Below are 26,926 nucleotides of genomic sequence, written 5' to 3'. Positions count from 1 at the left end.
TATGAGTTGTCTTGGATTCTCCTTAAGAGAAGAGGTTTGGAAGAGATAAGATAAAGACAAGATTATAGGTTTTACTTGAAGCTTATAAAACTCTGCATTATCACAGGTGATTCATAATTAACATCATCTTTTTAAAAATCCAAATAATTTGTCTCTGAAACATATTAAGGTATCTTGATTATAGTTAATATATTATCTCTATAACTCAATTGCAGTTCCCATATTTTTCTATGGATTGATTAAGCAAGTGTCAGTTTGTATGCTTGCAGAATCAATTCAGGTAATTTGAACAATATACTAAATTAGCATTGCTACTTTCTGGAAAACTGACTGGAAACTTCTCTTCTACCCAAAATAACTTGTAAACATCTGGAGGTATTATTTTTATTATAGTGTCAATTACTTATTTATAACTCATTCTTAACTTTTAAAGTTGGTTTAAGTCAAATACATAGATAATGTGTTGTGTTTGATGATTAGGATACGATTATGAATTATGTCTAATACCTATCTAATAAAACCCTAGAACCCAATGGTGGACAAGCATGTAAATACATATTTTCATTACAGAGCAGTAGAGCTATGGTTGGGGAAATCCTGAGATGATAGCGAAACAAATGAGGTGTGTTAAATCAATTTGGATATAGGAACAGAGAGTATTGAAGTCAGGGAAGTGTTCCATAAAACAGGTAATCATTGTGTTGAGTGTTAACAGAACAAAAAAAAAAACAAAAAAAAAAAAAACAAAAAAAAACTATTCCAGAAGAAAAAGAAATGGAGTGCCTACTAATAACCATGGACTAAATACTCAGAGGTACAAGACAACATGGAGCATTTGGGAAACTATAAATGTCCAAGGACTCCCCACAGTGCATGTGATAAGGAATATGAGAATTATGCTATGAGGAACCATCCAAAGGGTGAAGCAGAGAAATGGCAGGACTAGAATGGTACAGTAGGCAGGTTAGGGGGGTATAAAGAACCTATGTGAGTGAAATGAAACTGGAGGCACATTAAATAATTTGTGAGTTGGTCAGATATTCAAAATGAGAATCAGGAAACTATGCAAAAATGAATATAGGAGAGTGAAGTTGGGGATAAAAATGGACTCTGTCATGAATCCAAGGTTTCTAGTGCAGGTACTTACAAAAATGCTGAAATTGTTGGAGCAGGGTGGTCTACCAGGGAGTGGTGATGATAGAAAGATAGTGTACTCTGGAAATGTGTCTGGAACGTTTAGGTGGAGATATCAACAAATATAACTGGAAGATGGAAAAATAATGGGATTGGGTGATGCTTTTTAGAATCATCAATCTAGAGGTTTTAGTTAAAATTATGATGGTATGTGAAATTGGCCATAGAGAATGTATGAAATGAGAATGGGAAAAATCTGAGGACAGACATTAAGCTAAAAATATAGTTTAGCAGAAAAAGACAAGGACCCTGGGAAGAATTCTAACTATGGTCAGAAAATACCAAATGAATAAGTATTCATTGACAAAGTTGACAAAGGAAGAGAGGGTTTGGAAAAGGGGTTGACAAAGGAAGAGAGAGTTTCAAGATGGAAATGGCAAAGGCCACAAAATGCTCAATGATAAAAGTAGGCAAGACGAAGTCTTGAAACTATTAAGCTTGACATTTTGGAGATGACTAGAGAAGTTTAAGGATATGTTTCAATAGAGCAAGTCATAAATATATAAATTGAGGAATGAAGAGGCGTCAAATAAGAGCACAAGTGTAAACTCTTCATTGAAGAATCTTCTAGAGGAGAAACACAAATCTATAGCTAGAACTAAAGCTAAGAGCCATTCCACCCTTGTAGTGATTGTATTAGATTGTATTTTTATTAACTCTGCTCTTTATCATCAATAACTTAGTTTCGAGGTAAACAAGTGCCATGCTGCAATATTGCCAAGGTGCTGCTGCTGCTGTTGTTGTTGTTGTTGTTCTGTTACTGTTGTTATTTCAGCTATGGCGCTGTGCTTGGAACATGAATCCACTCCCCAAATGACTGATTGCAGGTATTTAAGAGAGCAATGCCTAAGTGATGCAAATGGGTGTAAATATGCATGGAGAATAATGGAAGATTCCTGCAATGTTTCAGGTAAAATATTATTGAAAACATACTCAAATGATTTCCTTTTACTGAGATAAAAATAGGTTTGGATATTTTCTGTCCTTATTCTGGGAACTAAGCTAGCTTTGTTCTATAAACACCTTAACTCAAACTCGATATTCCAATGATTACCTTCACTTGCTTATTAATGAATGTGGTTACAAAAAGTCAAGAATCCTACTGTACTGTAGGTAGCTTTATGGAAGACTTCAGTTTTTTGTTTTTTTGTTGTTGTTTTTTTTACTTACGTCACCACATGCAATGTTATATGCATGCTTATCAGAAGTATGACAAAATTTTTTCAAATATCTTTTTGCTTACAAGTTAATATCTCAATGATAAAATAGGAAAAATAACATTTGTGATGATCAAAAGCACTGTTACTTGTTTGTACGTGTGTAATACCTGTTATACATGTTGTAATTCACATTTTATTTTCTTGCAGCAGATATGCTGTCTTCCTTTCCAACTGTGTCAAGAACAATTTAAAATATTTTTTTATTTTTAACTTGTCCTACATTCCACATATTTGAGGAGAGTCCCAAAGTGTTGAGAATATGAAGATTGGAGTTATTGTTACTTGTTTAAAAGAAAAAAAAAATGCCAAACTGAATATATCAATTAGTTGGATAAATATTGAATGGAGCATCATAGTAGGATTCCATTTGCTAAAAAATAAAATAAAAATAAAATATAATAAATAATAAAAAATAAAAATCATCAGTTTATGATATAGTGAGATATTCCTCTAATACTATTATCCACAAAACATTACGAAAAAATTGTATTCTAATAATTTATGATCTCGTATAATGGATTTTATAATACTGTAAAAAAGTAATAAACTTTCTGGAATATTCCGTGAGAAAAATAGAAAAGGGAAACAACAATAGTTTCTGCCATATCTCACTTTCTCTATTAATTTCATGACGATTGAATTTTGTACTGCTCATGACTCTTGCCTATCTGCAATGTGCTTCCTCTACTTCCCAAAAGATGTAGAAGGGAGTGTGTTGGGTTAAAAGGCAGTAACGTATAGTTCTGATGGCCAGCATTTACAATCTCCATCATCAGAACCTCTGTCTATCCACAGGACTTCAAGGAATTACATGGGATACAGAGAAAGGGAAAAAGATTTCCTTCTCTTTCCTGACCTTGAAAGGAGTAGATGGAATGTTTGAACTCCAAAGACAGTTATAGCTGTCTAACCCAACATTCTTATTACAGTTCAGGAAAAGAATTTTAAAGGTCTAATTTGCTCAAGTAACACAGTAACTTTAAGATGAGACTAGAAGACAATGACAAAAAAATTCTTATTGGTTTTGATGATGAAGCTCCTTGTTATATTTTATAAGGCAATTTAAAATACTGCTTCAATGTGTCATGAATTATAACATTTACTTCAGTGTACAAATAGCAAGTCATTTTCAGTGAATTGCAGTAATATTTGCATAATTATACTATGCATGGAGCTGAAATAGAAATATTTTCAAATACACAGATGAAATGAATTCAAGTAGTTTTATTCAGAAAAATGAGTAAAGAAAATTTTTGGGTAGATAAATATGGCTTTGTAAATTAAAGCAGAAAATGAAATACTGGTAATTATGAAAGATTCATTATTCAATAATATTTACTGAGTGCTTACTAAGTGTCAGGACCACTTCGTTTCTCATGGTAAATTCTGAGCCACGTGCATGTCTCTTATTATAATCTTAGAAAGACATATAAAATAAAATAGAATATTATGACAAATGGCTAATAAAATAGCTAAGCTGACAAAGTGGTGAAGATTATAGATCATTCTGATCACCTCATATAAGGACAGCCTTGATCACTATTGAAGAGTAAAAATTGGCATTCTAAGTGGGGATAAAGTCATTTTAAAATACAGCAAGCTTTAATCTATTTTAGAAAGTAAATGCTGGGGAGAAAGTCAGTAAAAAGAGATTTTGTGCTTAAAAAGTCACTTCTGTGGACATCTTGCAACAACCCCAGAAAATCTTATGATAATAATGAATTACTCAGATTAATACATTAAAAGCATTTGGGGTAGGACAATATTCAGATTAATATCAGCAATATTATATGTTTGACTAAAACCCAGGTAACCTCTGCAAGATGAAGGACTCATCAAACTGTAACCTGAGCATCCAGTCCTTGGTGGAAAGCAATTTCCAATTTGAAGATTGTCTCTGCACTGATAACCTCTATTGTACTATTAACAAATTGCTTGGGGAACCATGCATCAATGAATCAGGTAACAATAAATTGTTATACAGAATATTTACAGTCATGAAAAAGAAAAGTACAGTTTCAAAATTAACCACATCTATGTAATTTGATTAATTCTCCTTTCTTGATAATTTGATCAATTCTCTGTGTAATTTAAGGTTCAGTGAGCTGTGGATCTCAGCAAGTGCCTAACATATTTCTGAAGTTGCTAACCATAATTGCAAGCTTCATTCAATTATAATTCATTAGGAGTATAGATTCACTTGCTCAATTCATGTATTTGTGGGGTTTGCTATGGCTTTGCACAAGATCTAAATGATAGAAGACAAATAAGATATTAGAGAAAGTCCAAAATATAACCATGTATCTAGAATTATACTTGCCTTTCGGTAGGGTCATTTAATCATTTAATATGCATTTATTTACTGCCTGTTCAAAGAGCCAGGCTGACACTGAGGTAGTGGTCATCAAAGAACTCTGCATGTGTCCTTAAGGGTTCATAAAGATTTTCAAAGGGATATGTGGGATAAAACAGTTCTAAAGTGATCAATGTTTGGATCCTCAGTGTCCCTCTGCACTCTCTGAAAAGTAGTCATCTTGGGGGGCGCCTGGGTGGTTCAGTTGGTTGGGCATCTGCCTTTGGCTCGGGTCACGATCCCGGGGTCCTGGGATCAAGCCCCACATCGGGCTCCCTGCCCAGCAGGGAGCCTGCTTCTCTCTCTCCCACTCCCTCTGCTTGTGTTCCCTCTCTCCCAGTGTAAAAAAAAAAAAAAAAAAAAAAAGAGTGGTCAGCTTGGGAATGCACATGCTGTCATGGGGTCCTTGCCTCTTCTTTCACAGTCAAATTCTCATTTTATAAGAAATACACCATTTCTTCTAATATCCCATTTACCTCTCATCTATCATGCATGGCCTCATTGTTCCACCTCTCAAATCATTCATGGTGAGCTCACTGGACAATTTTCTGTTCCATGGTTTTGCTTTCTCCAGAATTTCACATAAATGGAATTATATAACATGTAGCCTTTAAGCCTTATTTTTTTAACATAATGCATTTGAGGTTCACCAATGTTTCATGTACAAGTTTGTTTTCTTTTATGAGTACTAGTCCATTGTATACCACACATTGGTTATCCATTCGTCATTGAAAGTGATTTGCATTGTTTCCAGATTTTTAGAAATTATAAATATTCACATACAAGATTTTTACAAATAGAGTTTTTATTTCTCTTGGGTAAGAAATTGTAAGAAAGTGTATGTTTCACTTTATGGAGAGCTTCCATACTATATTCCAAATTTGACATAAGCATCAATGTATAAAAGTTTCAGTCATTCCACATTCTCAGTGGCACTTGATTTTGTTTTTTACTTGTTTTTGTTTGGGGGCCATTCTAATATGTATTTAATAGTCTCACATTGTAGGTTTGATTTCCACTTAAATAATAGTAATGTTGAACATATTTTCATGTGCTTACATGTCATCTCTACACATTATTTAGTAAAGCATCTCTTCAAAATTTTGCTCATTTTAAATTTGAGTTTTGGCTTTTTTACTGGGTTTTAAGAGTTGCTTCTCTGTATCGAATAGGATTTATCAGAACATGTGTTCTGGAAACAATATTTTCCCCTCTATGTCATTTTATTTATTTCCTTAGGAATATCTTCCCCAAAAAAAGAAGTCTGTTGCTTTTTAAACTTTAATGATAACCAGGTTTTTTTCTTTTTTTTTCTTCTCTTTTTTTTTCACGTGCAAGATGCCAACTTTTTTTTCTTGAATAATACCTGTGATGTTGCATCTAAGAAATCTTTATCCAACCCCAAATCACAGAAATATTTCTCATATGGTCTAGAAATTAATGTAGTTTAGGTCTTGAGTTAATTTTTGATTTTGGTACAAACAATGGGTTAGATTCCTTTTTTTTTTTCCCCCTATAAGGATAGACAACTGTTCTACCCCACTTGCTAAAGAGACTATGAGTTTCACCTTCAAAACTCATTTGGGCAGTATATTAGTGGCTCTATTTCTAGAGTTCTTATCCTGTTTCAATAATCTGTATTTCTGTACTTTTGCCAATACTCTACAGTCTTATTTATTTAACTTTATGGGGTGTCTTATAATCAAGTAGTATAATTCCTTTAACTTTGTTCTTTTAAAAAATTGTTTTGGCTATTTTTTGACTTCCCATATAAATGTTACAATCAGATTGTCAGTTCTATAAAAAAATTAGCATTTTGGTGTGCTTACATTGAAACTAAATATCAGTTTGGGTAGAACTGACACATGATATGTCTGCCCATTCATTTAAGATCTCTTTGATTTCTTTTATCATATTTTGTAGTTTTCAGTGTATAATTCTTATATTGTGTTGATATATGCAAATATGCTTCATTTTTTGATGCTGTTGTAAATAGTAACTTATTTTATATTTAAATTTCCAATTGAGTATAGAGAACCTATCAAAATAAAATTGATATATTATCCGGACCTTATATCCTATAACTTGCTCAGCTCACTGATTAGTTCTTATGTATCTTTTATTTGGTAAAATCTATAGGACTGTCCATATAGATCTAAATATTCATATCTGTGAGTAGACAGAATTTTATTTCTTCCTTCCCAATCTGTAGGCCTTTATTTCTTTTCTTTGCTCTATGGTTCTGGGTGGAACCTCCTAGATGTTGTTAAATAGGATCCTTGGGAGTGGCCATCCTTGCTTTTTATCTGTCTTCAGAGAAATGCGTTAGGTTTGCACCATAAAGAATGGTTTTTGCAGTAGGTCCTTTGCAGGTTCCCTTTATCAGGCTGAAGAATTCCTTCTTATATCCCCGTTTGCTTTGAGATTTTATCATGAATGGATAAACAAATATTAAGTTTTGCAAATACTTTTCCTGCCTCTATCGAAATGATCATGTTTTACTTTTCTTTTATGTGGTGAATTTTATTATTGATTTGTGAACGTTTGTTCTCACCCTTTATTCTGAGGCTATATACTAATCAGTGATGATGTATTATTCATTTTATATATTATTTGATTCAATCTGCTAATATTTTATTAAGGGTTTTTAATCTATGCTCATGAGGGATATTGGAATATTGTTCTCTTGTAGTGTATTTCTCTGATTTTATTGTCTGAATAATGCTGGTTTCTTAATGCGTTGGGAAGTTTTTCTTCCTATTCTTTATTCTAGAACAGGATACAAAGAATTAGTATTATTTCTTCCTTAAATGTTTGATTTAATTCACCAGTGCAGATAGCTGGGCTATTCTTCATTGGATGGTTTTAAAATGTTCAATGTGTTTAGTTGTTATAGGACTGTTTCACTTACCTATTCCTTACTGAGTTGAGTTTGGTAGTTTGTGAATGTTCAGTGAATGTTCCCATTTGTTGGATTTATGTTGAATTTTTGTTTTTAGAGTTTCCATTTTATTTATTTATTTTTTACCTTTTCCTATCTCTCTGCTAAGTTCTTCTTATTATCCCCAAATTGTCCTTTAAGTGTCTATAGGCGTTACAGTGGTATCTTCTCTTTCCTTCAGACACTGGTGAACTTGTGTATTCCTCTCTCTTTGTCTCTCTCTGTCTCGCAGTTTTGCTCATTATTTTTGGTTATTGTGTTTGATTTGACTTGCAGTTGCTCCTCATTGTCTGGTTTCTTAAGATAAAGGCTTATATCATTGACTTGAGATTTTTGTCATTCCTCCTATAATTATTTCATTATATAAATCTCCTTCCCAAGTACTGTTTTAGTCACATCCACAAATCTTAGTATGTTGTATTTTCATTTTTATTCAGTTCAAAATGTTTTCTCATTTCCCTTGTGACTTCTTTGATTCATGGTTTATTTATAATACTATTGTTTAATTTCCAAATGTTTGAGGATTTCCAAGATACCTTTGTTACTTTTAGTTCAATTATTAATTAAAATGGTAAATGATGAATATCACCTGTTCAATGTGATACATGCTAGATCACACACACACACACACACACACACACACACACACATACACTCTCTCTCTCTCTCTCCCCCCACCCCTTTCATAAAGTACTTGAAGTTATAGAGGAATAAAGATTGGTGACTCAGAAGGTTTCATAGAAGAAATGACAGACTTGGGATTTTAGGGTGAATTTGGCTCATTAGACAACATGGATGTTCTATACAGAGGAAATAGAATGAAGCAGAGCACATTTGAAGAGAAACAAATCCTTTGTGAAGCTGATCTATAGAACAGAGCAGTATTAGGAAATGATGCTGGAAAGAAACCAGATGTTCTAAGAAGGAGGAAAGCTGAACTTAGAGATCTTTCTAAAGGGATTAGACTTCAAACTGTTATTGCAAGGAGCTCTTAATGCATTTTAAACAGAGGAATGCAGAATCAGCTTTTCAAAGGGTATCACTGGCAGGAGTGCAAAGGACAGAATGAAGGGAAGGGAAAGATGCAGGCCAGGGATGTCAATTAAAAGGCCATCAAAATCATTTGGGAGAGAGGTGTTGCATGCCTAAACTAACACATTGGTGCTGAGGACTATGAGGAGAAAGCCAAAGTAAGTTATGTTTATGAATTATAATTGATAGGTATTAGAGACAGTTGGATATGAGGAGTATGAAATGTATGAAGTATGTTCTACAAGTTGCTGGCTTGGGACAGGATACCGTGATACACTGAGATAGGGAAGAAGCAATAAAGTACAGGATTGGAGACAGAGGTGATGAGTAATATTTTGGAGACATTGCATCTGGAGAGTGCTTTGGAACATTCCTGTTAGGAATGTTAGCATTTTGTTTTAAGTTTTACATGATACAAATAATTTCAAAAAAGAAATGAAGGAATGTGTGTCATCTTGTTTGCATATGGAAACATGGATCTTGCACTGAAGAGAGTAATCTAAAATAGACACACACAAAAAAAGATAAAATTAAATAGACATACAGGTTTTGGAGTTATAGGTTTATAAGAAGCAGATAAAACCATAAGAAATAAGATAGGATTGGTCTATAAAGACTATAAAGTGACAATATAAAGATTTTGATAATGACATTCATGATCTAGTTGAAGAGAAAAAAGAAGATTTAAAAGACATGGAAAGAAACCACAGAAAGAGTTTTTGAAGTCAATGAAAGGGATAGAGAGAAAATAGTCAACAGTTACAAATGCTGAGATGGCATAAAAAATGATAGAGCCCAAAATGAGATTAGTTAGCTAATTAATAGGTCTTTACTAGTTTTTGATTGAAGTAGGCTGAAATGAAAACATATTGAAATACTAAAATATTTATTGACTTTTGTTTCACAATGACAAGACAACTTAATTTTTATCTCTCTAGCCACTTTTAATCACACCAGTTTTTAAAAAAATATAGTTACCAGTCAATAGGTACATACAAAGTTAAATCAGTTAAACTGAAATCAGTTCCCCCCCGTTCCCCCTACACACACAATAGACACTTAGTAAAGACAACTATGTGGCAATATTGATAAGCCAGGAATATAAAATCATTGTAGAAGAGAACACTGACATAGCCTCACAAATGCACTTCATGATGGACAAGACCTAGTTGTTATGGATACAGGAAGCATTAGCTGTTTGCTTTTCATTGAGCTTAGAGTGAGAAAGGAAATGATTAAAATCTTCTCATTCATCCTATCTTAACTATGGTACCCTCATAGACTCTGATCATCAGTCCAGCAAGCCATGATTGATCTCTCTTTCTCTCTCCCTTTCCCTGTCTCTCCCCACTCCCCCCTGTTCCCCTTCCCACTCTTCTTCCCTCTCTCCCCACTTTAGACTCTCAAAACATTCCCCAACATATATAGGCATGTATTTTTCTATTCTTCATTGACATCTTGTAAACTTCTTGAGCAAATCAGCTTTAGCATTTCTTTCTTTTTTTCTTAATATGATAAAGTACCCAGTGTAGTACCTGATATCTGATACTTAGTAAATGACCAATGAATATCGTGTAAGTACTTTAAATTTGTTAAACATATTTTTGAGACCCTAAATCATGTGTCTGCCTGTATTTATTATTTAGTTAATATGTGTAGACATTTTATAAATGCTGAAGGATAGATATAAAGCTGAATAAAACATGGGACACCTAGGTGGCTCAGTTGGTTAAGCTTCTGACTCTTAATTTCAGCTCAAGCCATGCTTTCAGAGCTGTGAGATGAGCCCTGCACATTGGGCTGTGCATTCACCAGAGAGCCTGCTTGAAATTCTCTCCTTCCCCCTCTGCCCCTCCCCACCTGCTACCTCTCACTTTCTCTGTCTCAAATAAATAAAATCTTTAAAAAAAAAAAAAAAGAGATGACTAAAATAGTCCCTGCTCTTGATAGCTGAAAACATAGTAGAGTAAAATTGACATTTAGCCATATTATTTCATTTAGCCCAGCTAATTAAATATATAAATAGAAAGATATTTAGATAGACAGTTTGATCAAACATATAGACAGGTTTATAGATTATTTCAAAATATATAATTACCAATATAATAGAACTAATTATATGAGGACAGCATTAAATCAGATGTATCTTATGGATGCAAGCATGCTAGCCAAAAGGAATAGAAGAGACAGCCTTTATTCTAGTAAAGGAGCCTGATTTATATAATTATAACAATCCGTCTTGAGCTTTTATTTGAGAAATGTGCAAAATGCTATAGTATTGTATGTTTTAAAACATATGCAGCATTACAGAGGCTAGACTTAGACTAGTGCTTGTAAGGATGCCCTAGCAGTTATTAAATAAACATTTTCATATCATGAAATTGATTATGTTATCCTTGTCTTGTATAAGGGTGTCTTGTAGAAACTAAGGTAAAAGAAAACTAATTTAATAAAACAAAGTTAAACTTTTTTTTTAAAAGATTTTATTTATTTATTTAACAGAGAGAGAGAGAGAGAGATTGCAAGTAGGCAGAGAGGCAAGCAGAGAGAGAGAGAGGGAAGCAGGCTCCCTGCCAAGCAGAGAGCCCGATGCAGGGCTCGATCCCACGACTCTGAGATCACGACCCGAGCTGAAGGCAGAGGCTTAGCCCACTGAGCCACCCAGGCGCCCCATCTTTTTTTTTTTTTTTTTTTCGAAAAAAAACAAAAAAAAAAAAAAAAAAAAAAAAAAGACTTTTGGAAGAATGATAGGGTCAAGGAATTTTTTATTGTGGATATCTTTTTTGAAGTACCTCAGAAGATAAGACATTTTAGACGTAGAGAGTATACATCATAAAGCCTATGCTAAGCTGACTTGGAGTCTCATGTTGAAGTTGTTTTTCTCATCTTTTTTTCTATAAAGTTCATAGAATTATGGGTTTGTTGGAACTATCTAGTAGAACATGTGTTTTCAATGAGGAATAAAACCTCCAAGGGATGAAAATTGGTACATGGGGTTGGGCAAAAAATCTTTTACTCTTTATTATATTTAAAGCAGAGATACGCATCCAGTTCCCAAACAGTATATCTGTGGAACTAAAATTTTACAAGGAGGTTGGTGACTTAGAAAAATAAAGGTCTAAAAATGCTTGTTAAGGGGAAAATGATAATTTTTTAAAAAGGTGGAGAAACAGTTTGAGCACATTTCTAGTAGAAAAGAGAAATCCATAAAAATTTATACAAGGGAAATAATCTATTATTTTATAAGTATCTTAAGTTACACACGATTTCTACCAGTCATCATCAAAATGTAATGAAACTTTGGACAAAAATAAATGATAAGAACCAAATGTCATCCAAAGCAATTGAACATTACCATTATGTGGTTATATAAACTATCAATAATCAGTGTTTTTCTTTTAATTTTTAGAAATTCAGGATCATTTGTTGTAGCCCTCTTGAAATATTTTTAATGGTTTTTGAAAGACAATAGATAAGCTTAGGGGCACATGGGTGGCTCAGTCAGTTGAGTGCCAGACTCTTGATTTCAGCTCAAGTCATGACTTCAGGGTCCTAGAATTGAGCCTCAGGTAGGACTCTATGCTTAGCAGGGAGTCTGCTTGAGAATTCTCTCTCTCCCTTTCCCTCTGCCCCTCCCTTCACTCACTCTGTCTCCATCTCTGTCTCTAAAATAAATAATCTTCCTTAAAAAATAAGTTTATATACTTTATGTAAAACATTAAAATATCACAAGTAAATGAACTTATTTAATTTTTTGTCAATTTTTAAAATTTTAGTTAAAGAAGAATCAGCTCTGTCTTTACATTTGGCTGGACAGTCAAATACCACACAATGGCTGCATCAGAAAGACACAACAGTAATGGTTGGAAAAGATAGTGACTGTGTCATAGCAGCACATATTTGCCAAGAATCAGAACATTGTACTCTGTTGTATGAAAATTTTAAGAAAACCTGCGGGAGGGAATCAGAACAATGCAAGACCCTCGATGGAGGCTACCTGTGTGCCACATTAAGAGAAAGCCTGAAAAAAACAATATTGTGGAATTGTCATTGCAACGACCCTTCAAAAGCAGAGTGCACTGAAATTTGGAAAAGTTTGTTTGAAGACATTTGTATACAGGATGCTCAGATGAATCAAGTTTCAGCTTTCAGTGACAACTATGAAGATGGATTCAAACAAGACTTTTTTTCAGGTTGGTATTCTAAAGAACTTAGGAACATATATTAATTAAAGAATGTTTAACTTCTGATTCCTGCTTTGTCATTTCTGCCTGTTTCTCTTAGAAAATTAAAAATAAAAAATGAATGCCATGATTTTGTCCAAAATGGATTATTAAGAGGCAAGCGAGGCAAATGCTAGAAGGTTTTAGCATAATGTTAATTGTATTCATTCATTCATTCATTTGAAAAATACTTATGAGACATTTAAATGTGCTAGGTATTATACAGCATGATTAAAAAAAACACACACACAATAACAAAACAAACACCTGGCCTTCATTCAAGAAGCTTGTTGTTTGTTAGGAGATTTCAAAAATTAAAGAAATAGATAAAATGTGGTTACATGCTCTTATTTATTTATTTAATAGATCTTTCTTTTGAGTCCCTACCATGTCTCAGCCCATGTGCTCAGACCTGGAGGAAAAGCAAACAAAGCAAACAACTTGTTGCTCTCTAGGAGTTTACACTCTACATTGAGGAGCATCTTGAATCATTTTTCCGGGCAATAGACTCTGAGACAAAAGTTTGCACACAAAAGATGTGTTTGAGCTGAGGGTTTAGGAACAGAAACTAAAAGGAACTGAAGAAAAGAGGATTAGGTGGAGGGAGAAGCTGAAATACAGAGCAGCTGCCTCAACCAATATAGTTTATTCCACAGGAAGTTTGGGCATGGAATGACCGTTAATGAAAGGGACCTGATCCTTACACCACTCCTCTGGGCTAGTCCTAATGGATGAGCTGTCCCCTGGTAAAGTCTGTCACCTTGTCTGTGGCAACTTTCTTCAAATGATGGCAATGCCTAGAAAGGAACTGGTGTGTGTCATCACCCAACCAAACTTTGTGCAGTCGAGCAAATGAAAGCCTGGGGTGTGTCTTAGTACTGGGCCACAGAATCCAGTATGGGGACAAAGAGAAAATTAGAAGGATTAATGACATAAGATGGATTTTTTTTTTAAAGATTTTATTTATTTATTTGAGAGAGAGAGCATGAGAAAGGGTGAGAGGAAGAAGCAGACTCCCTGCTGAGCAGAAAGCCTGATGTGGGTCTCCATCCCAGGACTCCAGGATCATGACCTGAGCTGAAGGCAATCGCTTAACCAGCTGAGCCACCCAGGCACCCATAAGACGGATATTTTAAACAACATGAATGCTAAGGAGAAAACTGAAGCAGAGGGGGAAAAAGAGGTCCGAGTGAGTGATTTGTAATTTTAAGAGGATAGCCAGGCAGTTGCACTCTTAAATTGATGTTTGAGCAAAGACTAAAAGAGGTAAGGGAATGAACCTTGTGGATATTTGGGAAAAAAGCAGTTAAGGCAGGAGAAATGGGGAGTTAAAGGTCTTCAACTGGACATGTGTCTGGAGGTTTGAGGAAGAGCTAAGGGGAGACACATAGGTAGAAGAAAGAATATGGGAGAGGGGTGTGGGAGGTGAGATCAGAAATAAAACAAGGACAAGACCAGGTAGGACTTTCTAGGTCATTGGCTCTTTCCCTCAGGGATACAGAAAATTACTGAAGAATTTTCATTAAGAGATTGTCATGATCTGGTTCCTATTTTTAAAAGGATAATCCTGATTTTTTTTTTTTTAATTGATCATTGACTGGAAGACAAGCAAAGGCTCAAGTAGGAAGACCAGTTAGGAAGCGTTTATAATGACAGAGAAAAATTGATAGATGATGGACCACTGTGAGAAGTTGTCAGTTCTGGATATACTTTGCTAGTAGCAAACCATGTGAGGATGGAAGGAGAAAAAAAAAAAAAAGGAAATGGAGGCTGAGTCCAAGGTTTTTGTCCTGAGTTACTAGAAGGATACGGCTGCCATTATTTTCATTAACTACTACAAGAACAACCACAGAAGGAAGAAGCTTCAGTAAGGGACAGAGAAGTCAGAGGTCAGTTTGGGACATGTTAAGTCAAAGGTGATATAAAATACCCAAGTAAATATATCAAATTTAGCAGCCCCACATATGGAATTGTTGTCTAAATTCTGTGTATGACACAACAAAATGGGATCTGTAGAATAGGTGTAAGTCTAAGGGGGGTGGTCATTCACTTATAGATGATAAATAAGCTTAGATGAGGTCAACAGAGAAATGCATGCTATCTTGGGCCAATGTGGTAGCAAAGTGAGAAAATAACAGATTCTGGACCCAGTTGGGGGTAAAAAAGAATTTTCTTGTGCTTGTACCTTCTTTTTATGGGCAGCAGATAGGCAGGCAAGGAGGCTGTGCAGGCAGCTCAAGGAAGGACAAATTGAATCATGAAGTCATAACAGAAGTCACTATCCTAATAGTCAATGGCAACAATTCAATTTTATTTTAAAATGCAAATCTGATCATACTATTCCCCTATCACTTTATGCACATGTCTATTCACACTCCTTATATTTTTTTTGGATTTTTTTTTTTTGTTAGATCTGTATATTCTGTGCCAGGCTGTGGATGCTCCAGGACAGGGACTACATATCTGTGTCTTAAGTCTGACACCAGGTACATAGTAGGGACTCAGCCAATGCTTCTTGAATGAAAGATTTGGAAGTAGCTGACCACAGACTTCCCTTCCATCAACACAATTCTCTAGTTCTGTGATTATAATTCCTAGAAATTCTAAGAGACTAAGAAAATCAGAGGTGCAAATCATCCTTAAATTGTATTTCAATTTAATTAAGACTCTACTAGGAAGAATTTTTTTTTTATTCAGACAATATTGCTTCTGTAATTTCTCCCCAGATTCTTTGTTTACTTCAGTACACATGGTCTGATTGTCAGCATTTGTTTAAATCTTCAAGTAACTAAATCCTCAGAGCAGAGCTGTTTAACTCACTTGATATTTGGGGGTGTGTGGGGGGTGTTTTTCTTTAACTAATTTTGTGTATCAAGGGTTAAATAAGTGTTACATGAGCTCAAATGGATTATTTCCTGATTATTAATTTAAAAATTAACCCACAGGGGCGCCTGGGTGGCTCAGTGGGTTAAAGCCTCTGCCTTCCGCTCGGGTCGTGATCCCAGGGTCCTGGGATCGAGCCCCGCATTAGGCTCCCTGCTCAGCGGTGAGCCTGCTTCCCCCATCTCTCTCTGCCTGCCTCTCTGCCTACTTGTGATCTCTGTCAAATAAATAAATAAAATCTTTAAAAAAAATAAAAAAATGTAACCCACATTCTTCTATTAAATTTAAAAATTATTCACTAATGAATTAGTCTCTTTATCTTCTTTCTAGGTAACATGGAAGAGGATAATCAATCCAAGTGGAATCTAACTACTCTTCCCTATCAGGGTAATATTTATACATTGTATTTTTTATCTACATTGTAAATACTAGGCAGTATAATTTAAAACACAGTTACTAGCTTTCTTAAAGATATGCCAATATAAAATGAATTCTGTGGTTTTTTACTAGTCTAATATTGCAACAAAATTACCGTATTTCTTCCATTCATGTATCTAAGCAACTGTTTCACCTATCCATTCTCTATTTACAATTATGCTGAGGAATACATTATAATTAAAACCAAAGACTAGATCTTGGTTAAATTTCACTGGTATTTTGATCACATAAGTTAATTGTTTGAGGCTGTTTTTGTGTATATATGTTTGTGGGGGGGTGTGGAGGCACTCACATGTAGTTGTGTTTTCCAGAATATGAACATCTTTATGTGCTAGAATAAGTACGTAACTCTGTGGAGCCTTTAGTCAAGATTTTCACCCAAAATAAAAGGTGCAACAGAACAAAAATCATTTTGATTTGAGCCCATGAACTCACATTAAGCTATAGACCTCAAATGCAATTTCTGAAGATTTATTGTTTGTGTTTGAGAAACTTGGACTCAAGATTTTTTTTTCCACTCAGTTTTAGCCCTACACACTCCCCATGGTTTCTAGATCACAATATGTACCCAGTATAAATGAAAGATGATTCAAATAGCCCACTGCTAATTTATACTAACTCTTGGGGGGGGGGGGGCGGAGAAAGTAACGTTGGCCCCAAGCAGCACATTGGTACATCATTGTGTTTTGCTCATAGACTTCTCAGTGTTTTGCAGATTCTGTATGTACAGATTTGTGTTTACTTTTCCATGACCTGGACATATCCTTGCTTTCAGGAATCAAAGGAATCCAGTCCTGTTTGGAAGTGGCAGAGGCGTGTGTAGGGGATATGGTCTGTAACACACAGTTGGTCCCTTACCTTAAAGCTTGCTCAGCAAATGGAAATCTGTGTGATGTGAAACACTGCCAAGCAGCCATACGGTTCTTCTATCAGAATATGCCTTTTAACATTGCCCAGATGTTGGCTTTTTGTGACTGTGCTCAATCTGATATCCCTTGTCAGCAGTCCAAAGAAGCTCTTCACAGCAAGCCATGTGCAGTGAACATAGTTCCACCACCTACTTGCCTCGATGTAATTCACAGCTGCCAAAATGATGAATTATGCAGGTGAGTAAAAACACGCATACCTTACTTTCTTATTTCGGCACCTTATTTGTTACAGTCCAGTCCTAACACTTGATCTCATTACATTAGCTGGAGTTCCCACCTTCATCCAACATGATGTAAACAAAGCCAGACGACTCATATTTTTCAATCTGGGGTACATGTGTAGTGTCCTTTTTGAAATTCAAATGCAGAACATGTTTTTGGAATAAGTGAATTCAGTGTGTCAGGATCTGGTAGCCATGAAATAGTATTATTAAAATTATACACCCAAGTGAGACTAATGAATTAGTAAATAGACCTGCCTGGCATGTCAGTTTAATTTGGTCTTGGGTATGATGACTCAAGGTCGTTAAATGCCATAGAGTTTTGACATGGCGCCTCTTCAAACCTCAGAATGAATCTTTCTCTCTTAGGCTGGAGATCCGGGAGGAGAAGGTAGCTTGACTTCAGTTTGGACATCCCCAGCACATATGTATGCTATGATGTCAGAAATGTACCCATTCTCCTCTTCCCAACCTCACACCCTTGATTTTCAGGGAAGTAATGTCAGTCATTTATTTGTTTATTTAAATAAATAATTATCAAGCACCTTCTACTATTCAGGCATCAGTGCACACAAGGGCAAAATGCTTGCCCTGGTGGGGGGGGTACTTATATTCTAGTAGGGGGAGAAGGATAATAAGTAAGTCAAAAGGTATATTCTAAGGTAATGAGTGTTGTAGAGATTAACAGGCAAAGGGAGAGGACAGAATGAGTGCCTCTGTGAATGGGCAGAAAGAGCTCAATGCGAACAGTAAGGTCCCAGTAGGGAGCATTTTACCAGATTTGAAGATGTGGGAAAATGAGCCTCTCTCAGTAAGCATCTGAAAAAAGAGATACCAAACAGATCAACCAGTGTTGAGGAAAAAATACAGCATATTCAAAAAGCAATGAAGGTTGAGCCTACATGGGGGGGGAGCAGTAGGAGATGCAGTTAGACATTAAACTGGAATGGCGGGGCAGGCAGGCTTAGATCACATAAGGCTTAGGGAGACACTAAGGACTTGGTTTTTGCTCCCAGGGAAAGGGAGGGGTTCTGGAGGATGTTGAGCAGAAGTATGAATGAGCTGGCTCACTTTTCAAAACTTCCACTCTTGCTGCTAGTTGAGACTAGACGGAACCTTTGCAGGTAATTACTCTTGGGAGCCATAAATCTAATTCAACACTGGCTTTTTCTTTCCCTCACTGCAGTCTTCATTAACACATTTCCTTGTATATTCAAGATGAATTTATCTTTTGTGTGGTAAGAAATTCACAGTGAAGTGGGCCTCTTTGGACGAGTAAGAAAATGCAGCAAAGAATGAGAGTACTGAATAAATCTGATGAATCAAAATGATTTGTAACATTGATGTTACCAGGTCAAGGAGCTTTATTTAAACAACCAACATTAAATTATATAATTTAATATATGGATTCATCTTTTGCTTCTCTTCAGAAAAAAATCTTCATATCAGTTTTCCCAGTGTCTTGAATCCGGGACTATTTAATTTCATTTAAATAAATAAAACCCCATAAATAGCAAAATCACTTAAAGATCAAAATAAACATTTAATGTGGAAGAGTAGTCTAGTGTGTGATAGCTCAGAGCAAGAAAGGTCACATTTGTCACATTTGCATTTTTTTCCGAATTTCACAGCTAATTTTCTGAATGAAATAACTTCTATGAGTAGATAAGTCACACGACTTAACTATAGCAAAACACATATTCAAAAATGAGTAAATGACTCCTAGGTACAAATCTACTCTCCATCAACTCATAAATGATAAACCATACTGTCAACACTTAGATTTACATAATATTTTCCATAAAACCTTTAACTGCATTAAATTGTTCTTCTGGCTCAAAACTTTTGTAGGAATTTCTTAAATATAAACTTCAATAGGCACTGATTATTTTTTCCCATTACATTAAAAAACTGATTCCTTTAAAGTTATTTAAAATATGAAATTATTAAAAATAATATTTCTGGATAAGCGGAGTATAACCATGTGAACAAGTAAGCTCATGATAAATGCCTATATACTCAGAGGGTTTTCATGCTTGTTTGACAGTGATCTGTTCAAGAAAGAGTAAGAAGTAATTTTAGGTGATAAATATTAAGTAGGCAGATTAATATCCTTGGTTGCACTGAGAATATCTTCTTTCTGTGAAAGTTTTAAAAATGAAATTATTGTACATTATCTGGACTTTTCATTCAAATCTAGTATAGCACGAATCAAATACATAGTCAGAAAAGTTATGAATTGATATCATTCTAATGGATTATCTCAGTCATTAAATAAACTCCTAATTCTTGCTTTAAATTAGCTCTTGCTGCTGGAGAAGCTCAAAGTTTTTATAAATTCTCATTAGTCTGCTCAGAAATATTGAGAAAAAAGTACAGTTCCTTCCATCCTGTGTGAGAACTGGCTGGAAAGGTCAAGAGACTTATACGAAATCACTTGGTGTGAGACAGTGGCCAAATGTAAGCCACAAAAGTACATTCTGCTTCAAAAATCCTGCTAATGATTCCACCAAGTAGTTTATACTGCAAAGCATCACCCATTGAATTAAAATTAGTAGTGAAGGATGATTCATCCAGGGAATCCTAAACTTAGCCTCTGTCTTTCATCACAAAAGGAAAATAATTCACAAGGTTTCTCTTCTTTGACAGTCTCTGTTAGGATGCTTGTATGTACTAACTCTGTGTTCAGCTATGTACTGGGGTTTAGAAGGTCTTTTGTTTGATACCAGTCTTTCATTAGGTGAGGCAACACCAAGTGCTATTGCAAGATAATATTATTCAGAGGAATTGCATTTCTTGATTCTTTCTAGGAGGCGCTATAGAACATTTCAGTCAAAATGCTGGCAGCATGTGACTAGAAAGTGCCATGAAGATGAGCTCTGCATCAGTACCTTAAGCCAGCAGGACCTCATTTGCTCAGGAAGTGATGACTGCAAAGCAGCTTATATTGGTACCTTTGGGACAGTCCTTCAAGTACAGTGCACCTGTAGGACCATTACACAAAGTGAAGAATCTCTGTGTAAGATTTTCCAACACATGCTTCATAGAAGATCATGTTTTGGTAAGTTATATATATTCAGTAAATCATACTTTTTTTTTTTTTGTCTATGCAGCACAAAGTAATAATCCAGCATAGAAAATTTAACAAAGACAACCTTATGTTTGCTGTTCCATTTTATCTTTTTAAAAAATTTTTTAAAAGATTTTATTTATTTGAGAGAGAGAGAGAGAGAGAGATCACAAGCCAGTGGGGGGGTGTGTGTGCACAGGTTGAGGAGGCAGAGGGAGAGGCAGACTCCCTGCTGAGCAGGAAGCCCGATGTGAGGGTCAAGCGTAGGAACATGGGATCATGACCTGAGCTGAAGACAGACGCCCAGCCGCCGACTAAGCTGCACTGGTGCACCTGCTATTCCATTTTAAAATGTATTTTCTAATTATGTTTTGTGTATTTGTTATTTTACTCATTTATATGTAAGTGGTATATGTGTTTTAATGTATATGGTTGGCCACTCCTATGTATCATTTATTGATTTCAATATCAACAGCATGCAGGATTTATCCTACAAGATTACTGAGTATGTCAGTTATCTATCATGAATAACAACCCCAAAATGTAGTAGCTTAAAATAACCACTTATTGGCTCATAATTCTGGACAATGCGCTTAGCTTAGTTGTGTGGTTCTTCCAATGGTCTTGCTGGGGGCCACTCAAGTAGCTACTGTCATCAAGGGACTCAGCTGAGGCTGGATGGTCCAAGATGGTATCCAGCAAGCACTACTGACTGGGATGCATGATTCTCCTCATGTGTCCTCTTTAGCAGTTGACTCTGGACTCTTACACAGGTGACATCGCGTTCCCAGCAGGTAAGCCCCGATCTGCATGTACTTACCAATTATCTGCATCTGTCACATTTGCTAATGTCTTGTTGGACAGAGACAGTCCCATAACCAAATCCAGAATCACTATGAGAGGAAACTATACAAGGATATATATTTTTATTATATTATATTATTATATTATATTATATATTATATTATATGTATTATATGTATTATAATATATTATATTATATTATAATAGATTCTTTGGGTGATCATTAATTTAATCATCTAATACAGCTGTCCCAACCTCTGTAAAACATTGACTCTTGGATTTAGTTTTTCTGCTCTTGGTCTTTAACATGTCTGCTCATCTACCTGTAATGAGAGGCTGGAAACATATTCTTTAAAGGTAATATTTACTCAATTTTACGAATTAAAAAACTGAGATTTAGGAATTTTACTATTTGCCCAGAGCCTCAGAATAAGCAAGTGGTTGACAGGGATATGTGTAGGCATCTTATGGAAAAAAAAAAAAATCTAAGGATGTGATCACATATTAATTCAAGACATCTCTATCATCCATCTTCAAGGGTTTGTCCTTACAGCTATCCATGTCTTAAAATATCCCCAGGCCCACTGGCTCTTCATTGTAACCATGGAATCTGCAAATACCATTCCAAGGAGAAAATCATAGATGTTTACTGTTTTACTGCAAACCAGATCTTTATATTTACACATAAATTTGACAGATAGAGTTATGAATATATCTATACCATACCCATTTAACTATATATAGATACACACATTTTAAATGTTTTCTTTTTTCTTAGATACTAAAGAGATACACATTAACTAATGTGATCAAAATTGTGATTTGTTGTGTATTAGATAACACATACACAACTCAGAGTGTATGGTTTTAATTCCAACAGAGGTCTCTGTGGAATTTTTACAATTTCTATAATTAGCACCATTTCAAATCAAATTTCATATTCAACTTAAATCATGATACAGAGTGGAAAATTGTAACATTACTTGTGTTGAGCCATATTCCATAAATAATGGAATATTAGGTGGATAATCCTGTTAGAACTAAAGGTACTTATAAGGAATGGTTAATAGCATTATAGAAGGAATAATAAATAAATAATTTAATTTATAATTATAAATTATAAAATAAAGTAAAAATAAATAAAATAATTTAAACCAACAGAAATAAATACAGTTATATTACCATGGTAATTTATAAGTGGGTTTTTCCATATTAAATGATATCCAGGAAAAAAAAAAAATAGGAAGATCCTACATGTCAGCGGTAAATCAGTTCCTAAAAATGCCGGTCCCGACAACCTAATTCCAGTTCCGAATCTGATTTTCTCCCATGTGTTTTTAATCATTGTTATACTTTATGTGCATTGTGTTTAGCTGCTGTAACCTGTACACAGCCAAAAAATTTGTAGAAAAACAGCAGAAATGGACACTTAAAAAGCCATAAACATTGAAGTACTATGTAATGTTTTGGACAAATGAAAATTCAAAACTCTTTCACTTTCTTTATTCACTTAGACTAAACTTTGTGAGATTTTCTTTTCAAACATCACTTACTAAAAGTAGGAGTTTCAAGTGACAGCTTTGAAGAATTAAAGGAACATTCAAGGCCTTCCATCATAGTTCTTGAATTGACAGGAAACGTTTCAAAACAAAGCAAGAACTAAGTCTTTCAGCCTGGCTAGTTCTTACAAACCTTTATCCCCTATTCCAGGTACTTGAGAAGAAGCACAACGACAGTTTTGAAGGAACCATTTCCCTAACATGTTTCCATCCTGACTACTCACATCACTGTGGCCTGCTCATGCATCATCGAAATGATTCGTCCATGTAGCTCCTTTCCAAAGCTCTTGGGCTTTGGCTCACTCTTCTTGAAAGGAGCTGAATGGAGTAGGGCTGAGAGGGTAGTTTTGGAAGATTTTCAGTTTGCCACCTTTGTTTGGCTTAGAAGCATTATTTTTCAAATTCATTTGACCCCAGACAGCAGAAGGCAAGGCATGTTACATTAGCTTTTGATGTGCAATGTCTTCTATTACATTAATTGTTCCATTAACTGTCCATTAATTACAACGCTGACTACTCCCACTAAAATGACTTCATGCGAGCTAATCTGTTGTTGCCTGAAGTTTGAAAAACACTTGCTTGGAGCATAAGTTCATCTGGAAATAATCTTCATGGATGTCTCCAAGCCAGTCTTATAATAATTACAAATAATTATAGAGTAGTTAGCATTTATTGAATGCTTATTTTTCAGTTACATTTTCTCATCTAGTCTTAACGTTTCAGTGAGTTAGATACTATTATTTTCTCCATTTCATACATGAGGAAAAGGAATCTAAGGGATAAAATGGCTTGCTCAGGGTTCTACACCCAGGAGCAGGCAGCAGCCTCAGGATCAAACCCAGGCTGGCTGACTTGGAGCCTGCTATGGAGGCTGCTATGTTCTCCTTCCTGCCTGTGAAATGGTAAAGACAAGCTCGAATCTGCACATGCTCCAAAGCCCTCTCCATGGGAACCTCTTAGTTCTGCTAGCTTTGAAAACACGCAGAAGAACCCACCTCCATTCCTGCATGCAGGACTGGATTTAGACAAATTAACTTTTTCCTGAGCAGATTGTGTATTTGGCCACTAACTTCCTCTTAACACCACACTTGTGGATCCATACAGACTTCCTTTTCCCCTATATCTTGCAGCACAGAGCAAGTCTATGACAGTTAGAGCTCAGAGAGAGGTGGGTAAAATGGAAGAGAGAGGAACTGGTTGAGACTGAGAGCCTTCCAGAAGTGGAAGGAACAGAAAGAGTACTGCTGTGTTTCCTTGTTCCCTTGAAAGACTCAAGTCTGCAGATGTGAGGGTACCTGGCACTGACAGGAATGTTCTATTTTGCCTTGCTCAACATTGCCTTTTTTAATGTCAACTGTAGTCAAAGAGATTTGGACACATCACTATTCTGCCTCTAAAGACTCAGTTTTTTTTTTTCTTTTCTTTTTGAAGAATGATTTTTAAAGAATAAAAATAAAAAGAGACTACCTTTCTCTATTAAATCCTATGGGAAATGGAAAGCATATCAACACAGATATAATAGAAGTTTAAACAAAATTTAAAGAAAACAGAAATAAAAAATTCTGCCCCTAATCCTATTCTTTAAAGAGCGTCAAGGTTAACAAAGTTGATACACATTATTTTGAAACTTTTTTTCTTATAATACATACATAACTTGAAAACTTTGTATGCATGTAAACAGATGCCCACCTCACACTGATGCACACATATACAAATATTTTTTAATGGAATGAAACTATACATAATTCTTTACAATTTGCTTTTTGTTTTATTTTGTTTTTGTTTTTGTTTATTATTTTATTTTATTTCTTTTCAGTGTTCCAGAATTCATTGTACAATTTGCTTTTTAACTTGAAAATATATGGTGGGATATTTGTAATACATACGTATTTGATGACTTTATTATTTTTTTTAAAGTTGCATAACATCCCACAGTATATGTGCACACATATGCATACATATGTGTATACCATAATTTATTTAATCTATAACTAATAATTTGGACATTTAGGTTGAAAGTGATTATTTATTATGATAGGCATTGTTAAAATTAATGTCATTGCACATTTTAGTTGGCATTTCAATAGACTATATTTCAAACAGTGAGATTAGTAGACCATTGGATTTTTATATTTTTAAATTTGGTAAAAACTAGGGAAAAAAAAGCTTGTTCCAATTACATTCTTAGAAAAATCTTAATGTTTTAATTGACATTTTATTATAAGTGATGCTGAACATTTGTTCAGTGGTTTTTTGGAAATGTTCTGTCTTTGACCTACTCATATTCTTTGTCTGACACATCTGCCTTTTTTAGTATCAGTAAGTGGAATTTTTGTTACCTGTATCAGAAATTTGTATTGATATGTGAGAATTCACTAATCTGCACACCTCTTAAAATAATCTTAATTTCATAATCTCTTAGGGAGAAGTGATGATCTGTTATATTTGGGCTTTTGCTCAGATCTTGACCTGCTATGTGTTATCTGGGTTACGTAAATAGGAAGTTTTAAAATCATTTCTTGAATAGTCAACCATTCTTCAACTGGGTAATCTCCACTGCCATTAATAGTTACCAAAGAAAAAGTAGAATACAAAACCAAAAACAGACTCTTAAACTATAGATGACAAACTGGTGGTTGCCACAGAGGAGGTGGGTGGGTGAAATAGGTGAAGGGGGTTGAGAGTGCACTTATGCTGATGAGTACTGAGTGATGTATAGAATTGTGAATCGTTACACTGTATACCTGAAACTAGCATAACACAATGTTACCTATACCTGAAAAAAGCATAATTTGGGAACAATTTTTCTTTTTAAATACATGTATGGGGACACCTGGGTGGTTCAGAGGGTTAAAGCCTCTGCCTTCAGCTCAGGTCATGATCTCAGGGTCCTGGGATTGAGCCTAGCATCGGGCTCTCTGCTTAGCAGGGAGCCTGCTTCCCCCCCCACCCCCACCTACTTCTCTGCCTGCTTGTGATCTCTGTCAAATAAATAAATAAAATCTTTAAAAAAAAGACATGTATAGAAAATAATATATCTACCATTCAATTTAAGATATAGAACATTACCATTATTTTTTTTTGTTTTTTAAAAAAGATTTTATTTATTTATTTGAGAGAGAGGTATGTGAGTGAGTTCCTGGAGGAGCTGAGGGAGAGGGACAAGCAGACTCCTGCTGAGCACAGAGTCCCACTCATGGTTCCATCCCAAAAACCTGAGATCATGACCTGAGCCAAAATCAAGAGTCAGATCCACTGAACCACCCAGGTGCCCCTATTTTTTAAGTATTTTAAAAAGTTTTTCTTCATATCCCATCCTTTCTCCCCAGATTCAGAGGTAAACAACTATACAGCAGTACACATATGCATGATACATAACAGAAATACGCACACATGATATTGTCTAGGACAGTAGTTCTCAATCTTTACTGCATATGAGAATCACCAAGAGGAGAGGAGTCAAGATGGCGGAGAAGTAGCAGGCTGAGGCTACTTCAGCTAGCGGGAGATCAGCTAGATAGCTTATCTAAAGATTGCAAACACCTACAAATCCAACGGGAGATCGAAGAGAAGAAGAACAGCAACTCTAGAAACAGAAAATCAACCACTTTCTGAAAGGTAGGACGGGCGGAGAAGTGAATCCAAAGCGACGGGAAGATAGACTGCGGGGGGAGGGGCCGGCTCCCGGCAATCGGCGGAACAACGGAGCACAAAATCGGGACTTTTAAAAGTCTGTTCTGCTGAGGGACATCGTTCCAGAGGCTTAACCGGGGTGAAGCCCATGCAGGGTCAGCGTGGCCGCAGGTCCCGCAGGGTCACAGAAGGATCAGGGGTGTCTGAGTGTCGGAGAGCTTACAGGTATTAGAACAGGGAAGCCAGCTACAGAGACAGAGCCGAGGAGTAAGCTCTAAGCTCGGGGTTACCTTGAACCGGTCGCAGGCTCGGTCAGCTCGGAGCGCGGCCAGAGGCAGGGTGACGGGAGTAAATCGGCGCTGTTCTCTGAGGGCACACTGAGGAGTGGGGCCCTGGGCTCTCGGCTCCTCCGGGCCGGAGACCGGG

At 35.5% G+C, this 26,926-nt stretch overlaps 1 protein-coding gene across 1 annotated transcript in view; it reads left to right on the top strand.

The window, feature by feature from the left end:
- Positions 1–26,926, top strand: part of LOC111152149 (GDNF family receptor alpha like) — a 61,325-nt gene that overhangs the window by 2,192 nt on the left and 32,207 nt on the right. Inside the window, exons 2-7 of the mRNA XM_022510503.1 lie at positions 1,970–2,104; positions 4,224–4,376; positions 12,523–12,933; positions 16,177–16,233; positions 17,060–17,390; positions 20,245–20,495. Of these exons, the coding sequence (XP_022366211.1) occupies positions 1,970–2,104; positions 4,224–4,376; positions 12,523–12,933; positions 16,177–16,233; positions 17,060–17,390; positions 20,245–20,495 (1,338 nt within the window). The remainder of the gene's footprint in view (positions 1–1,969; positions 2,105–4,223; positions 4,377–12,522; positions 12,934–16,176; positions 16,234–17,059; positions 17,391–20,244; positions 20,496–26,926) is intronic.

This window comes from Enhydra lutris, unplaced genomic scaffold (assembly GCF_002288905.1).
Source record: "Enhydra lutris kenyoni isolate GAN:26980312 unplaced genomic scaffold, ASM228890v2 scaffoldscaffold28, whole genome shotgun sequence".
NCBI classification, from domain to species: Eukaryota; Metazoa; Chordata; class Mammalia; order Carnivora; family Mustelidae; genus Enhydra; species Enhydra lutris.
The sequence above is the reverse complement of the archived record's forward strand: the minus strand, read 5'-3'. Positions and strand labels throughout refer to the sequence as shown.